At 36.9% G+C, this 18,014-nt stretch overlaps 1 protein-coding gene across 1 annotated transcript; it reads left to right on the top strand.

Moving 5' to 3' along the window:
* Window positions 1-775: 775 nt before the first annotated feature.
* On the top strand, window positions 776-17,974 carry LOC101674175 (transmembrane protease serine 11B). The gene is made up of 10 exons (XM_004764319.1): window positions 776-786; window positions 2,206-2,324; window positions 8,857-8,972; window positions 9,058-9,125; window positions 10,873-11,033; window positions 12,656-12,694; window positions 13,737-13,911; window positions 16,231-16,490; window positions 17,044-17,186; window positions 17,813-17,974. The coding sequence occupies exons 1-10, from the start codon at window positions 776-778 to the stop codon at window positions 17,972-17,974; spliced, it is 1,254 nt and encodes a 417-aa protein (XP_004764376.1).
* Window positions 17,975-18,014: the final 40 nt, after the last annotated feature.

Below are 18,014 nucleotides of genomic sequence, written 5' to 3'. Positions count from 1 at the left end.
AAGGCCAAAATTAATCTGCTAAGTGAGAAAGTAAATTGTCTCATGAATGGAAACCTTTTAAATATTTAAAACATCATTTAAATAATTTCAGCTATTATTCAAAAATAATAATCAATTCCTAGTGTCCATGCATCACAGTTACTAGAGGAAGGGTTGAATAAAACATAAACAACTATGATGTTTTAGATATAAAAGTATATCCTTATTTATAACAGGAAGAAATTCATAATGAAAGGGAACAAAGCATCAGTGCTATTGTTAACAAAATGTATTCTCTACCACTTCCCAGAACTTCTAAAAGGAGCTTCCAAAGAAATATAAACGATAATCTGGTGATTACTTATACAGAAACCATTTCAGCTACTTTAGAGTCATTATTCGGGGCACATAATGTTAAAAGTCCTTCAAATTAATTTGCACATTTCAGAAAGACTAAGCTACCAGACTAAGTTACCACTGACTAATCCAAAACAAATCTGAGACCTCAGTATCACAGTAAACATTTCTACTTATTTGAAAAGATTTATTATCAGATAGTCATTGGGTTCTAAATAGCTATTAATTACCTTAATTGCATACTCCTTTTAAAGAGTGATTCATCTAGTGTAAAAAACACAATACCTGAATGGCTCTTTGCTCTGAGGAAGAGATTAAACAGCAGGATTCTGGTATGAAAGCATACGTGGAATGCATCTGAAATAGGGAGTTTCTTTGAGGAGCTTTGACAAATAATTCTGGTTCTGGGAAACACTAATTAACAAGTCATCAAAGGGGTATGAAGAAGAGGTAGGATTAAGAATAGAGAACAGAGCAGAGAGGGAATAAAACTGGGTGGAGTTGTACAGTTGGGTCATAAGGTATTATTTGGTTTTTTTTTTAAAGAAACTTCTCTACCTAAGTATAAACTGTTCTAGAGGGATCAAAACAAAAAGATTCTCATATTCATAGGGAATATCTAATGTGCCAAATATATCCCCTGATTATAAACTCCTCTGTTTTACAAGTTTTGTTTTAGGTGATGCAGAATATGAAAGATTGAGGAAACTGCTTAAGCTACTTTGAAATTTGAAATCAGATTTTTTTTTAAAGATTTTATTTATTTATTTATTTGAGAGAGAGTGAGAGGGAGAGAATGAGCATGAGCAGGTGAGGAAGGGCAGAAGGAGATGAAATAGCAGGCTCCCCACTGAGCAGGGATCCCAATACAGGGCTCCATCCCAGGACCCAAGTATCATGGCCTGAGCTGAAGACAGACTTCTAACTGACTGAGCCACCCAAGTGCCCCTGAAATCAGAATTTTATGAGTGCTTGTTAAAGCTCTTTCTCCAAATCAGCAATTTCATGACATCATGTCTTTTAAAATACAAGTGATAAATAACTAGTGCCCAAACTTTATATAGATTCGACTGAGGGTAACCATAAGATCTAATTATAACTCTAGACCACTCCATTTGGGTGATACCAAGTCACCATATTTTCTGATTATTTTTCATCTAATTAATTAGCTTTGATGATGAAACTTACCTCTTAATTTATGTGACTCAAATAATCCATGTTTATTGTAGAAACATTAGAAAATATAGTTAAGAAAAAAGTAAACGAAAAAGAAAACTCTACCTATAATCTTCTAACATAACAGTGGTTATGGGATAACTGAGGTTGGCATCATGGTATTTCCTCTCACATTTAATTAAAACTTACAAATGGTTATATTATATATTTGTTTATAAATTTAAATGTCTGACCTGGTGATTCACAGACCTGTACCCCTGGGGATAAAAATATATGTTTATAAAAAAAATAAATAAATAAATAAATAAAATAAAATAAATTTAAATGTCTGTATACATAGTATGATTATAGTCAAAATACAATCAGACCACACCTAGTATTTTATAACCTGCTTTAGATAAATAAAAAGAGCAAATCAATTTCTCTTCAGAGAAACCAGGCATCTCTGAAGTGAATCTTGCTCACTGCAATATTCCCAGAAGCTAAAATGGTACTCAACTATGATTTGTTTAGTAAATGAGTATTAGGGTGTACCCTCTTTCTGTTGTTTATGATGTTTAAGGCTTCTATGCTTCATGCTGAAATAAGGACCTATTCATAAATTATATATTATGTTATATGAGTTGGAGGAGAGCCAGGTAAATTTAGAATGTCTATCATCTGATTTGAACCATTTTTTTTTTCCTTTTATAGGCATGGCATGTCCTCCCGGGGAAGATCTTGGTCAGCATGGGTGGTGATCTTTATTTTTCTTGGAGTGACAGCAATCTTGGGAATAACTATTGGTCTTCTTGTTCATTTTCTAGCAGTTGGTCAGTATTGCCTACTTTTCATTTTCACCTTGCTACTAAATCTCCTTTTATTTTTAGAAGTGGGTAAGAAACATGAATATTAAATTTTTTCATGGGAAATTTCTCATCTATTTACTGTTATTTCAATGTAATAATTCTCTATTATTTAATACCAAGGTTTATAAATTTTTTTGAATCAAATGCCTCCTTGAGCCACTCTGTAACATATTACCAACTATGAGACTATGGACAAAACTGAAAATTTCAATATTTTGAGGCCAAAATGCATTGTCAATAAAGGAGCTTATGAAATAGGTTAGTAGTTGAATTGTTATATCTTTTGGTAAGTATATATAAAAATTTGGAAATCCTACTCTTCTTGGCTCAATTCTGGTTATTAAGATATAATTGCTAAATAGCAATGAATAATCCACAAATGTATCATCTTTTTAAAAAATTTAGTTCAATTTAATTAACATACAATGTATTATTAGTTTCAGAGATAGTTTAGTGATTCATCAGTTGCATATAACACCCAGTACTCATTACATCAAGGGTCTTTCGTAATGTGCATCATTCAGTTACCCCACCCCCCCACCCCCTTCCCCTCCAGCAACCCACAGTTTGTTTCCTATAGTTAAGAGACTGTTATGACTTTTCTCTCTCTGTTTTTGTCTTCTTTTCTCTTCCCTTCTCCTATGTTCATCTGTTTTATTTCTTAAATTATACATATGAATGAAATCATATCATATTTATCTTTCTCTGACTTACTTCTTTTGCTGAGCATAATACCCTCTAGTTCCATCCATGTCATTGCAAATGGCAAGATTTCATTCTTTTTTTGATGGCTGAAATATCTGTATCTATATCTATATCAATATATCTCACCTCTTATTTATGCATTCATTTGTCCACGGACATCTGAGTGCTTTCCATTATTTTGGCTATCCTGAACATTGCCGCTATAAATTTTGGGAAGCATGTGCCCCTATGAACCACTATGTTTGTATCCTTTGGATGAATACCTAAAAATAGTGCAATTGTTGGGTCATAGGGTAGCTCTATTTTCAACTTTTTGAGAAATCTTCATACTGTCTTCCAGAGTGGCTGCACCAGTTTGCATTTCCACCAACAGTGAAAGAGGGTTCCCCCTTCTCTGCATCCTCGCCAACATCCGTTGTTTCCTGCGTTGTTAATTATAGCTGTTCTGACTAGTGTGAGGCAGTATCTCATTGTAATTTTATTTGTATTTCTCTGATGCCAATTGATGCTGAGCCTTTGTTCATGTGTCTGTTGGCCATTTGTATGTCTTCTTTGGAGAAATGCCTGTTAATGTCTTCTACCCATTTCTTGACTGAATTTTTTGTTTTTGGGGTATTGAGTTTGATAAATTCTTTAAAGGTTTTGGATACTAGCCCTTTATCTGATTAGACACTTGCAAACATCTCCCATTCTATGGGTTGCCTTTTAGTTTTGGTGACTATTTCCTTTGCTGTGCAAAAGCTTTTTATCTCGATGAGGTCCCAATAGGTCATTTTTGCTTTTATTTCCATTGCCTTTGAAGACATCTCTAACAAGAACTTGCTGCATCTGGGGTAAAAGAGGCTGCTCTCCTATAGGATTTTGTTGGATTCCTGTCTCATATTTAGGTCTTTCATCCACAAAAATGTCTCATCTAACGGTAGATAGTAGAAGTGACTATATGTTTTTATAAATTTGATATTATCTTAAAAATCTTTGTTAACACCACATTCAGAAATCTTGGTATTCCAAATTATTTTTACCTTTTAGAAAAATAAAACTTTAAGTTTGTGAAGCTATTTAATATTTTCAAAGAAATTTGACATCCATAATCCCACTTGATCCTCATGATAATTCTTTGAGCTAGGGAGGGTAAGTTTTACTACTATCACTGTTTTCACATGCAAAAAATCAAGATTGAGAAAAGAAAAGTGTTTATTATTATAGGCTTTTAAGTGTCATAGATGAACATAAACCCAGACCTTAACATTCAAGTGTATTATTCTACTTTATCATAACTTTTTCTGTTTTATTTCTCTGAAATTTATTACCCTATACAATAATGAAGAATAGGAAGCATTTTCCTAATACAAATTCCAGCTTTTTCTTCAACCTGGCCTCTCCTTTGTTTTCCCTAACCATCTTTTTTTTTTTTTCTTTTAGAGATGTATTTATTTGAGAGAGAGAAAGAGAGTGAGAGAGCACACTGGGGGAAGGACAGAGGAAGAGAGTCTTCGAGAAGACTCTCCACTGAGCACAGAACCCTAGGTAGGGCTTGGTCTCACCACCCATCAGATCATGATCTGAGCCAAAACCAGGAGTTGGGTGCTTAACAAACTGAGCCACCCAAGCGCCTTATGTTTTCTCTAACCATCTTGGTTTCAAACTTCAGAACTTGTCCTTCAGATGGGTCAGGTATGCATACCGTCTCTGGCCTGTTATGTTGACCCCTGAACTCTCTGTAGTCTGGATCCTTCTGTCCTCTGTTTGATTCTGCTCATTAAAAAATAACGTTCATTATATAATTTCCCCTTAAGGAAATTTGCTCCAATTTTACCAAATCAAGCCCTGTGAAGAAGCCCAGTAGCTTAATTAGTTATCCTTCCAAAATACAATTTGTATTTTAATGAGTCTCTTCTGGAGAAACAGTGCATTCATGGACTGGAGTGGTGCACCAGGGAGGACGGCAGACATCGTGGCTCAAGCAGGACATGTGTGGGATGAAAATTTGCCCTTGACTTTCTCTATTCTCTACATGGTTAACCACCTACAATTTCAAATACAAGGCTAGATGGGCTTATATTACCTGTAATTAAGTTAATTGAATTAGGTTCCTTGTGCAATAACAATACACATTCAAAACTCTTGGAAAGGCCGTCTGGAGTCAGTCTGAAAGATGGATTGGCTCTAGGAATCTGAATTAGAAATGAATACAATCTTTGTTAATACTAAGAGCAACTTAAGTTGGATGACACCTAGAATAATCTCTCATTCAAGTGGTATGAAATTCGTTTCTCTCTCTGAATATGTCTATCGTTTTCAAGCCATTATTTTTCACTTTCTACTTCTTGGGTTAACTCAGATTAATATTCCACAAGGATCATTATTCTAGAAATGACTGGTTCAGCTCTTCCTTAACTATTTTATTTAACAAAACTATTTCGAAAAGCTTACACAGACATTTATAAACAAATGATAAATCCTTCAGATAGTTTATCTAGTAGTTCTAAACCCTGGTTTCCTCTCAGAATCACCTGTGGAGCTCTTCCAAAGAAGTATCCATTCCCTTAGGTTTTCTGATTCAGTGAAACTGGGGCAGGGCCCGCCCATGTAAGCCTTTTAGAAGCTCTGTAGTTATTCTAATAAATAGATAGTGTTGCAACCCATAGGTCTAAAGCGATATTTTATAAAGGTGGTAAAATATATTTCTATCTTAAAATATAGATTTTATTATAAACCTTGGGATAAGATATGGAAAGATTACTACCTAAATACTGATCATTGCTATGTCTATAAAATTATGATTTTAATTATGATGTGATTTTATACTATTATTATGATTTAATTATGATTATGATTTTATAGGCTGCAGTGTAGGGTACAGATAGATTCCCATTCAATTTATCTAAGTAATTGTATTATTCAGCTCAAGCTGCCATAACAGAATACCACAGACTAGGTGTCTTAAAACAACAAATATTTGTTTTCTCACAGTTTTGAGGGCTGGAAGTCCAAGATCAGAATGTCAGCAGGGTTAATATAGCTTCACATGCCCTTTTATTCTGTGGTATATGCGGTTGGGGGGTAATTTTCAGGAGAGAGAAAGAAGGATCATTCTCTTATATCTCCTCTTATAAGGCTATTGGTTTCTGATTTAACCTAGTGATCCGATTTATGATCTGATTTAACCTTAGTTACCTTGCTAAAGGCCTTATCTCTAAATATAGCCACATAGGGGGTTAGGGCTTCAACATATAAATTCTAGGGGACAATTCAGATTATAAAAATAAGCAAGGGAAAATAAACTAAAATATTGCACCTCAAATCAATCTGATTTTCCAGTAATATAACTACACATATCTAAACATCATGGTTTCTTTAAATATGGGCATGATATGTATGACTTTTGACAAATTAATCTGCCTACCTGGGACATCTGGGTGGTTCACTTGGTTAAGGATCTGCCTTCAGCTCAGGTCATGATCTCAGGGTCCTGAGATAGAGTCCTACATCAGGGTCCTTGGAGCCTGCTTCTCCCTCTCCCTCTGCTCCTCCCCCCACTTGTGCAAGTGCACACACTCTCTCTCTCTCACACACACAGACACACGCACACATATATTCTCTCTCCCTCAAATAAATTAATAATATCTTTATGATAAAATAAAATAGTTTCCTAAAAAAAAAAAAAAAAAGAAAGAAAAAGAAATCTGCCTCTCTGTAAATACCCAAGTTCAGCATACCGGATGTAACACAAAATTAACAGATTCTAGTTGTTTGCTCTTCTATTTGAGGATAGACTTCATAGATCAAAAGCATGAAATGCTAAGAAAGAGGCTCTTGGAGTTTATTTTTGCAATGTAGTCTTTGGGATTAATGAAAAAATGTCCAGGAGGCTAACGTGATATACCAACATGCACACCCAATTGGTGGGAGGATTTAAAGTAGCTCCTCTAACTCGGTATGCATTATTCTTTCAGAAAGACCTTAGGTAACTTCTTAGAACCTAGCATTTGATTTTTATATATACCTCTTGCCATGAGGAAAAATATAGGAGACCATTGAAAGATAAGAAACTAGTTTTTATTTTATCTTTTTTAAAAATTTTATTATGTTATTTTAGTCAGCATACAGTACATCATTAGTTTTTGATGCAGTGTTCCAAGAGTCATTGTTTACATATAACACCCAGTGCTCCATGCAATATGTGCCTTCCTTAATACCCATCGCTGGGCCAACCCATTCCCCACCCCCTTCCCTTCTAAAACCCTTAGTTTGTTTCTCAGAGTCCACAGTCTCTCATATCTTAGATTGAAATGATATTCCTGACTTCCAGGATGATGAATTATTTCAGCTCAGAGATCATATTTTTTAAACCCTATTATTAACATTCCTTAGAGATTATGTGGTACTATTTTTTTTTTTTAAGATTTTATTTTACAGAGAGAGAGAGTGTGAGAGAACACAAGCAGGGGGAACAGCAAACAGAAGGAGAAGGAAAAAGCAGACTCCCCACTGAGCAGGGAGCGGGGCTCCATCTCAGAACCCTGGGATCAGGACCCAAGCCAAAGGCAGCCATTTACCTGACTGAGCCATCCAGGTCCCCTGGTACTTTTTAAAATGGATCAAAAGTACTGTTGTTCTCAAAATATATGAATGGCTAATTGCTTAACCAAAACAGGATACTATTTTATATTAGTTCCAATTTTTGTTTCTTATTTTTTTAATTTTTTTATTTTAATTCATTTCAGTTAATCAGAGGTACAAGTCTGTGATTCATCAGTCATACCTAGTGCTCATTACATGACCTGCCCTCCTTAATGTCCACCAGCCAGTTTCCCCATCCGCCTACCTCCCTCCCCTCCAGCAACTCTCAGTTTGTTTCCTATGATTGAGAGTCTCTTATGCTTTGTCTCCCTCTCTGGTTTCATTTTGTTTTATTTTTTCCTCTCTTCCCCTAAGATCATTTGTTTTGTTTCTTAAATTCCACATATCAGTGAGATCATATGATAATTGTCTTTCTCCGATTGACTTATTTTGCTTAGGATAATACCCGCTAGTTCCATTCACATCTTTGCAAATGACTTTTTCCTATTTTTAGAAGTACATGCATGATGTGGAAGAACTACCTCTAGGCTTGTCCTGTTTTACATTGCAGTAGCCAAATATATTAGATAAAGCCATTTACATTCAGGGAGCAGACAGAATGGAGAATGTGAGACCTTGTGATGCTCATCAAACACCAGCCACCATATACTGGAGGGAAGTAGAAGGGCAGGGGGAATTCCTCAAGGAATGACTACAAGGAATAGAAAGCAGGCTGATAGACAATGAGGCAGAAGAAAAATAATAAGACGGTATAGATCATCCAGAGAGTGAAGGGGAATGTTTGTAATATTTCCTTATCAGAATATTTCCATATCAGAAGTGCTTAGAAAGAGTAACTGGGTAATCACTATTATGAGAATTTAGATTGCATATGAAAAATGGGTTTCATCTCTAGTGCACACTCAGGTGGATGGTTAGTGATTGCCTGGGTTGCTGTTTTAAGGTGGATCCTGAGGATATTCCTGGCTTTAATAGGGCAGTAACATCTATTATCATACGAAGAAAGGAGTATCACTTCATGAAAGCTGGGGGTTGCCGTTTCTAGAATGAGTGGATATTCACTACCTTTCATTGCTTTCCACTTTCTTTCTCCCTCCCTCTGATTATTTAAAAATCTGGGTCAAATGTTAATTTCGAGACAAAGCTATGGAGGGATTTGAGGGTATTTGTTATTTTAAAATTCTTTGAGGATTTTTTTGTTTCATAGGAAGGATTTTCTATTACCAAGGTGATTTTCATATTTCTGGAGTTACATACAATGATAGTTGTGAAAATGGAGCTTCACAAGCCAGCACTGATCTGAGCAAAAATATAGAGACTAAGGTAAGTCAGAGATTTCTTTTAATAATTTCATAATAAATTTGATCGAAAATGATATGGTGGCCACTTTGTTTCTCTCTCTTGACAGATGTTGGAGGCTTTTCAAAATTCGAGTATATATAAAGAATATATCAACTCTCAGGTCATCAAAATTCTGTAAGTGCAAATTCCATCAGGATCTTATGGAAGGGAAGGTGGATGATATGTAACATCATCCATGGTTTTAATTAAGAACAATAGAAAAAATAGAAAGAAAGTGATGGAAAGAAAAGAAAGAAAGAAAGAAAAAAAGAAGGAAAGAAAGAAATGAAGAAAATAAAGAAAGACAGACCCATAAATTAAAATGTCATTGCAATTAACAAATTTCTGTGCAGAATAGGAACTGTTCTGGTCAAATGTGTAATCCTGCCGCTTCCAGTCGGCGACCAAAGAGAAGAATTAGGCACAGACAAGTCAGCTGCCAGAGACTGGGAGCAGGGGACCACAGTCGAAAAGGACGGCTGCCACGAGCAACTCCACAGTCTCACTTTCATCTAACTAACAAGGGGCGCTTCTAGGAAGAGAAAGGAGCGGGAACCGATAAAGGAAGCAGGCGGTTTTCATTCCACCCTGAGCTGACCGGGCGTTCCCGGCTGCCCGGCTTCATGGTCCTACATGGTCCTTCTCCCCAAAGACCTGTTGCCAGCATATGTATTTCTTAAGGCCCTATCTAAATGTGCTTGGTAACTAGTAAAATCCTCCAGGGGTTACAGTTTAAGCAACAAATTGTTCCGAGGGGCAGCAGCATAATCCCCACACTTGAAGGGTAATTGTAAGGCTATTGGTAGCAGCCAGTCCTAACTGACTGCTATGATGAAAGATCATTTTAACTCGGTGAAAAAAAAAAGAGTCTCATCTGATTGCTTTGCTACGAACCAACTAGCTTCCTCTTCTCCCATTCACATCCATCTGGCCATACCTTTCCTAAAATAATCTTCTTTTGGTCTCTTTAGTAATCACTATCATTATAATGACTGTGAAGCAAAGTGAATTTTAGTGTCATTTAAGATAAAATTTGTCTAAATAGGACTTTGAAGTATGCTTGAGGATGCTGACGGCCAAGAGGGATTCAGGGAGGAGGGTCTCACGGAGCACAGGGGATGAGTGATAAAGCAAGAGAATGCTTATAATTTGGTAATTGCCAATATCCATTCTGGGGAAATTCGGAACTTCCAAAACAAAACAAAAAATTCCAGCTGGCCAGAAAACCAATCAACTAACCTACTTACAAGCGAAAGCTTTCTATTGAAAATAGAAGTTGTGGGTATTTTAAAAAATTGTGACTTGTTTTGGAGGTCTTCCCAAATGAATTAATCTCCTTTTCTAATTAATAAAAAGAATGTAATGAATATATAGATAGTGGATATTCTCTTTATGCTTTAGAGTTACCTTTCTGAGATTTCTCATTGTACAGCTATATTGGCATAGAGATGTATAAGAAATAATAGGGAGAAGCTTAGTACCGGCTCCTGAATATATGTTAGGAGTTATCTTTCAAATGGTTCCTGGTTCTGCATTTATCTCTTTTTCTAAAGTTATTAGAAAATATCTCCACAAGGACATGGTTTTTACTGTTTTAATAAAATCTTAAATCAATCATTTGTTGACCAATACTCCTTTTCTCACATGTGTTCAAAATACTCTGATTTCTAGTTTGTAATTCACATATCCCATGACCAATTCCTGTGAACCAGTCAGAAGATTTTTAGAGACCTTTACCCTTTATACATACTGAGACAATATCTGTGTATTGTTCTTTAGAATATGTAAAGGAAATATGACAAAATATAGGAAATTCAATGTATTCACAAAATGTTTACAAAAATCAAGAAACAGCAAACTAGAAGATTTCTGTTTTTTCTAGTCCTGATTCCAATGGCTCAAGTGTACAGTTCCAGCTGACATTCAAATTTCCTCCAGCAAAGAGGGATAGCATGAAGACTGAAATTGAAGCTATCTTCCCTCAGATATTGAAAGACAACATGGCATTCTGGAATGCAGTCCCTACTTCCATGAGACTCATAGGTATTTCACTTATTTCCATTATTTTCTGTTACTTGGATTTGGGGGCTCTTTGAAAAAAAAAGTGCTAGGAAAAAAATGAACCAGAAGTTTCAGGAATTTGCTTTGGGAAGAAAAATATACTTCTTAAATTCTGGTACTCCTACCAATGAGTTGGCATGAAAGGGGCAGCGCTATAAACATATCTGAAGACTGATAAGAAGGAGGGCTAAAGTGTGGGCATATACTTGAGCTTGGAAGGTTTCATGTTTTTGTATGAAAAAGGAAGTGAAGGACTCTAATTGAAGCATTATTCCTCCCCTCTACTCTTGTCAGGATCTCATTATAGGAAACAGATTTAGGACTTGATCATTTAGTGTGGAGATGGGTGCGTAAGACGGACGTTGGAGATAGGGAGTTCTCACTGCTACTTGTGAAAGAATGGGAATGATAACTAACAGAAAAAAATTGTCTGGAATAATTTCCTAGAAAACAAGGGAACAAAATTATTTCGCCCCAGTACATGTAGGAAGTGAAGTCTGTAAAGATCTTGAAGATCCTGCAAAGCTCTTGAACCTCTCATTTCGATTGTTAAAGGCCTGTTAGGTAATAAGCATGTATTTCAGAGCTCAGTTTTGTAGTTTTCTAGACCGAGAGTTGATCCTAGTGTACTTGAAGTCTATCAAGGCTGATAACTTCCAGTTATAACTCCTTTGCCTCACAATCCTTGTCACCAGTGGACCAAGTGAATTTGAGCTAGAGCTTCTCAAAAGAACAACACAATTGCTCTGTGGGTAGCTGTTGGGAAGGAAGGCTTCCCCTCAATGCCCTAGGGGTTTAGTCGTCACTTGTTGGTGGGGTCTTCTTGTAGTTCCCTGCTCTTTCTTTTTGTCTCTAAAGTCTTTTCCTAGGGGCACCTGGGTGGTTCAGTCAGTTAAGAATCTGATCTTGGTTTTGGCTTAGGTCATGGTCTCAGGGTTGTGAGATCAAGTCCTTCATGAGGCTCCATGTTCAGCAGGGAGTTAGCTTGAGATCGTCCTCTTTTCCTTCTGCCCCTCCCCCTTCTTACACTGTCTCTCTCCCTCTCTAATAAATGAGTAAATCTTTTAAAAAATATAATAATAAAAATAAAGAATTAAGTCTCTTCCTAATAGAAAAGAGACTTGAATTTAAGTTAAATTCACAAAATTTCATAATTCAGTCACAGATATGAGATGACTCTAAAGAGGAGAGGCCCAATGGAATAAAATTTTAATTAGAATTTTTCTTTTTATAGATAACTCTGAGCATTTTCAGAGAGATGAGAATTATCATAAGGAAAAAAATCCAAAGGTAATTAATTCCCAGTCCCTCTTTAAGTGAGAATGTCAGCTTCTCACCTCAGTAAATATTTTGCTACAACTATAACAAAATTGAGAGCTCTGCTTTATATTTCCTTTCCCCTGTCCTATACTACTTGGTAGATATGTGTAGAGATGGTCAAAATATAAAAAGTAGGAGGGAGAAGGGTTGTTAACTGCTATGTGAACTAGTCTGAATAGTTAAAGGTTGAGTATAATTGGGCTAGGAAGGTAGCATGTATGTTCTTAGATTAAAGATAATTGCTTGATTATATTTTATTAATTATATGTTTCTTTTAATTTCAGAAATCAGCAAGGCTAATGTTGAAATACTTACCAACAACTGTAAGTTTAGAAACTATGATATATTTAACATTCACAAATATTTCCCTATCATTATTCTAAAAAGTGTCTTGAAATATATCATTAAGTAGTCCATTAAGTAATCTTTATAAATTATTGGATATACCAGATATATATCTGGAATTTCTTTTGAAAAACACTGGCCTTTGAATTTTAACATTTGGAGTTGTCCAAAGGATGAAATGAGAACTGATTTCAAAGAATGTAATCATGAGTGAAAAATATAATATCTGAGTAAGTTAAAATAAAAAAGACTGAAGGGAAAAAAGACAACTTAGGATAAGAAAATATAAAAGTAGGCTATATCAAGTACATTTATTATAAGATAAAAAATAGTTCTGAAATCTTTTAAATGAATTCTTTTTAGAGTATCATGTTGCACACAAGATACATCCATGCATTCATTCACTCAATGGTGTATCTATTATCTACATGGGACTTTATAGATAGTGCTTCATATGCTGTACGAGATACAGACATAATGAAATAAAATCTCCACCTTCAAGAAATTTGCGTCTAGTGGGAGAGATGAGAATTATAGCAAATAGATAAAATAAAAGTCATCAAAAGATGCTCAAGAGAGAAAAAAGTATAAGTAAAAGTCACCCAAACCAAGATGGAGTCAGCTACCATGATCCCAGTACATTCTGGAAAAGACACAGCATTGCTTAGTAGCTGCTGGACAACTACTGAAGGGTTTCAAGTAATACTTTAAGATGTATTTCTCGTCAAGAATAATCAAAGAGGGGCACCTGCATGGCTCAGTGCGGCACCTGGGTGGCTCAGTGGGTTAAGCCTCTGCCTTCAGCTCAGATCATGATCTCAGGGTCCTGGGATCAAGTCCTATATCAGGCTCTCTGCTCAGTGGGAAGCCTGCTTCTCCCTCTCTCTGCCTGCCTCTCTGGCTACTTGTGATCTCTCTCTCTGTCAAATAAACAAATAAAATTTTAAAAAAAAGATTCTCTTTAAAAATAAAGGAGTAATCAAAGATAGCTGCTCCTATGTAAATAAATCCTTTCTTTAGGTTGTGGAAGACCATCCAACAGTATCATACCAGGCAACCGAATTGTGAATGGGGAAAACGCCCTGGTTGGGGCATGGCCATGGCAAGCCAGCATGCAGTGGAAAGGTCAACATTATTGCGGGGCATCTCTGATCAGCAGCCGGTGGCTATTATCTGCAGCTCACTGCTTTGCTAAGTAAGTGCAAAATTCTGACTAACTGTAGGATTCTGGGTACGCGGGACATTTGGGTCATCTGTGGGGACTGACCTAAATGTGTGAACATTCACCAAAGCCAAATGAAATGTATAATTACCTGCATACCTGAAGGGCAGCAGAAGCATTTAAATTTGTCAAAGAGGAGGGGCGCATGGGTTGCACAGGTGATTGAGCAGCCAACTCTTGATTTCTGCTCAGGTTGTGATCTCAGGGTGGGGTGGGAGCTTGTATCAAGCGCCACACTCAGCACAGAGTCTACTTAAATTTCTCTCTCCCTCTCCTTCTACCCACCCCCACGCTTGTGCACATTCACTCTCTCTCTCTAAAATAAATAAATAAAGCTTTAAAAAAATAATAATTTGTCAAAGAGGAAAAGGTGAATAGAAGTAACTCACATTTTGAGAATAGCTACTTGGACCTGACATTCAGTGCTTTATTGACATTTACATTTTATTTAATCATAACAATAATTCTGTATGGAAGGTATAATTTAATCTAGTTAAAGGTGAGGAAACTAGGTCTGAATGAAATGGTGATGTAACTTGGCAAAGTTCATACAGTTATTAAATTAACAGAAATTGAATGTAATGCCAGGTATGTCTGATTTCAGTTACTACATGCTTATTTGCCTTGTCCTCCAGGTGCTCACTACCTAACTGAAAATATTTAAATGTGATATATTCAAGGCATTAATCAGCATAGTGTAGTAGCTGCCACACTTACAACAAGACAATATGTTCTGTGAAAATTTGATGAAGAAGGTGAGCATATCCAGCTGAGGGATGAAGATGTAAGATTAACCTGGACCCTATAGATAAAAGATTTGATTGATGGGGTAGGTAGATGGGAAAGAGCAATACGCCTTTTGGATCTGGAAAACCACCTTCTTCAGATGTGTTGAGGTGGAACAACCCAGGTTGTATTCCGTAGACAGCAAACAAAAAGAACAATTTGAAGTAAAGAAGGTTTGTTAAAAGAATTAGAAAATACATCCTGGAAAATTTGTTGTATTGTTTGGGCACATTTCTAATTGACCAGTTTATTACTTCCTGAGAAAGTCTCTATAAAGCATGGTTGCAGGATCTGTCTCTGAAGCAATTTTTAAAAAGTAGTCGATACACAGAAGACCACCCAGAGGACTTGTTCAAAGTATGGGTCCTTCAGCATCACGCTAGATCTTTCTTTTTTTTTTTTTTTTAAGATTTTATTTATTTATTTGACAGACAGAGATCACAAGTAGGCAGAGAGGCAGGCAGAGAGAGAGGGGGAAAGCCGGCTTCCTGCTGAGCAGAGAGCCCGATGTGGGGCTCCATTCCAGGACCCTGGGATCATGACCTGAGCTGAAGGCAGAGGCTTTAACCCACTGAGCCACCCAGGCACCCCACACCAGATCTCTTAAATATAAATCTCAGGAGGTGGAGCCTGAATTGATTCTAAGGGAGCAGAGTTTAAGAATCACATCGAGGGCACCTGAGTGGCTCAGTGGGTTAAGCCTCTGCCTTCAGCTCAGGTCATGATCTCAGATCCTGGGATGGAGTCCCGCATCCGGCTTTCTGCTCAGCAGGGAGCCCGTTCCTCCCCTCTCTCTCTGCCTGCCTGCCTACTTGTGATCTCTGTCTGTCAAATAAATAAATACAATCTTTAAAAAAAAAAAAAAAGAATCACATTGAGTGTGGGCAGTCACTGAAAGTTTCAGAACGGGAGAAGGATTGAAACCACTACAAGTTTTTGAAAATTAGAAACAAAAACAGCAACTGACATTTTGAGAGAAGGTGAGAAAAATTAAACAGGAAGTCAGGTCTTAAATTGAGAAAGAGTTTCAGTGAAGAACTGGAGAAATAATCAGAAAATTTAAATTAGAAGCCAAAATGCACTTAGTAATAGGGTGACCGGGTAAGAACAAATGACAATTTTTTATGTACAAAGATGTCCAGAGCCTGCCACAGGCTCTTGGAACCCGGGGTGTTTGACAATAAGAGTGATTCTGGGCCCCGCCCACTGAAGCTGCTCATGTGACTCCTACCCAAGTCAAATGCTCAGAAACTGGGTGGGGTTTTAGTAGCAGAAGACATCCCTGGCTCTAGCTAGGAGGATTTGCAGAAATCTGACAGATCTAATAGTCCTTAGCACTGTTTTATTTGCCATATCTTTGTGTCAAAGGCATCCTTAAAAATAAAAATATGGTACTTTCTTGTGTTGGCTGGGAGCCTCGTGCTTTATAGTTATGAGGTAATAACCACTATGGACACTGTTATTGCTCAAAAACTGCATGTATTTTAATTAAATTGTGTCTTTCAGGAAAAATAATTCAGATGATTGGACCGTCAATTTTGGAACAGTAGTAAATAAACCATATATGACACAGAAAGTCCAAAACATTATTTTTCACGAAAACTATAGCAGCCCTGGGGTTTATAATGATATTGCCCTTGTGCAGCTTGCCGAAGAAATCTCTTTTACAAAGTATGTTCGTAGGATTTGCCTTCCTGAAGCCAAAATGAAGCTTTCAGAAAATGCCAGTGTTGTAGTTACAGGATGGGGAACACTTTATATGAATGGTAAGTTTTTCTGTAAAAAAGTAATAGCTTCATGGGAATCATCATTTAAACAGTCAATTAATCAATCACTCTCTCATGCAATTAATCAGTCAGTAAATATATCAAAAAGAAAACCAAGGCGTGGGACCAAATTGTCTTCAATTTATAAAATATGAATAAGAATTGGAAGAGTTGGGGGTGCCTGGGTGGCTCAGTGGGTTAAAGCCTCTGCCTTCAGCTCAGGTCATGATCCCAGGGTCCTGGGATCGAGCCCCCATAGGGCTCTCTGCTCCGCAGGGAGCCTGCTTCCTCCCCTCTCTCTCTCTGCCTGCCTCTCTGTCTACTTGTGATTTCTCTCTGTCAAATAAATAAAATTAAAAAAAAAAAAAAAGAATTGGAAGAGTTGGAATTATGTGTGAGGTAGCCAGCGGCAGTAAACACCAGAAAGGGACCAATCTATGCTGTGACAGGCCTGGCGCTTGCTGACCAAAACAATCTGCTTTATCTATATATGTTCCTTATCTCCACAATCAAAGTTAAGATCTCCATAATACACAGAATTTATTGCCTTTAGGTCCCCTTCCAGTAAAACTTCAGCAAGCCTCTTTGAAGATTATTGACAATGAAGTCTGTAATGCTCCGCATGCATTATCGGGCACAGTGACGGATAAAATGCTATGTGCTGGATTTATGTCAGGAAAAGCTGACGCTTGTCAGGTATGTATAGACACATCAAATCATTTTCTCCCAAAGTACTAATTAAATGGAAGTTTTTGTCAACACAAAATTTTTGTGCATGTGAATGATTTCCATAGAGTAGATTAGATTGATCCACACAATGGATATTTACTGATCCCAGTTACGTATCCGACACCAGGCTAGATGCTGGGGATGCGCTGGTGAACAAAATCCCTGCTCTCATGGAGTTTTCAGTCTAGGAGTCCATACCAAGGACAATCTTGCCTGGGAATAAAATAAAGTTGTCCCTATTTTCTGGGAAATCTGCACAATAGAATGCTACCTCTTCCTTATCCAAGATGCAGCAGGAGGTCTAGTATGTGCACACTTCTCCCATTCCTCATGCTTCATTATGCATCATTTTCTCCATAGTCAAGGCTGAACTCCTATAAAGTCTGCTCTGTCCAATCCAACCTATGGCAGTTATAGGCAATATATTTTAGTTTGTAGTTGCTCTGGGTTTTGAATAAACCCAAGTTCTACAGTTCCAAGCCCAAAAAAGGATAAACTATTTTCAGTGCCCAGGGGCTTTTGATAAATCCAGAGAAACAGTAAAAGGAAATTCTTTGATGGGGCAAGAAACATGTCTTCCTGTCTTCTTCTAGAATGACTCTGGTGGACCACTAGCTTACCCGAACTCTAGAAATATCTGGCACCTTGTTGGAATAGTAAGCTGGGGTGATGGATGCGCTGAAAAGAATAAGCCAGGTGTTTACACACGAGTGACTGCTTATCGTGATTGGATTACTTCCAAGACTGGACTCTGAAAGAAAAGTAACTTTGGAATGGAATATAAAGACAACTGCA

This window comes from Mustela putorius, unplaced genomic scaffold (genome assembly GCF_011764305.1).
Source record: "Mustela putorius furo isolate JIRA1106 unplaced genomic scaffold, ASM1176430v1.1 tig00000430_pilon_pilon_pilon, whole genome shotgun sequence".
Taxonomy (NCBI): Eukaryota; Metazoa; Chordata; class Mammalia; order Carnivora; family Mustelidae; genus Mustela; species Mustela putorius.
The sequence above is the reverse complement of the archived record's forward strand: the minus strand, read 5'-3'. Positions and strand labels throughout refer to the sequence as shown.

Coding starts and splice junctions, on each gene's coding strand:
- LOC101674175 (XM_004764319.1), top strand. Junction 16,491..17,043: donor GGGAACACTTTATATGAATG/GTAAGTTTTTCT, acceptor TATTGCCTTTAG/GTCCCCTTCCAGTAAAACTT. Junction 17,187..17,812: donor GAAAAGCTGACGCTTGTCAG/GTATGTATAGAC, acceptor GTCTTCTTCTAG/AATGACTCTGGTGGACCACT.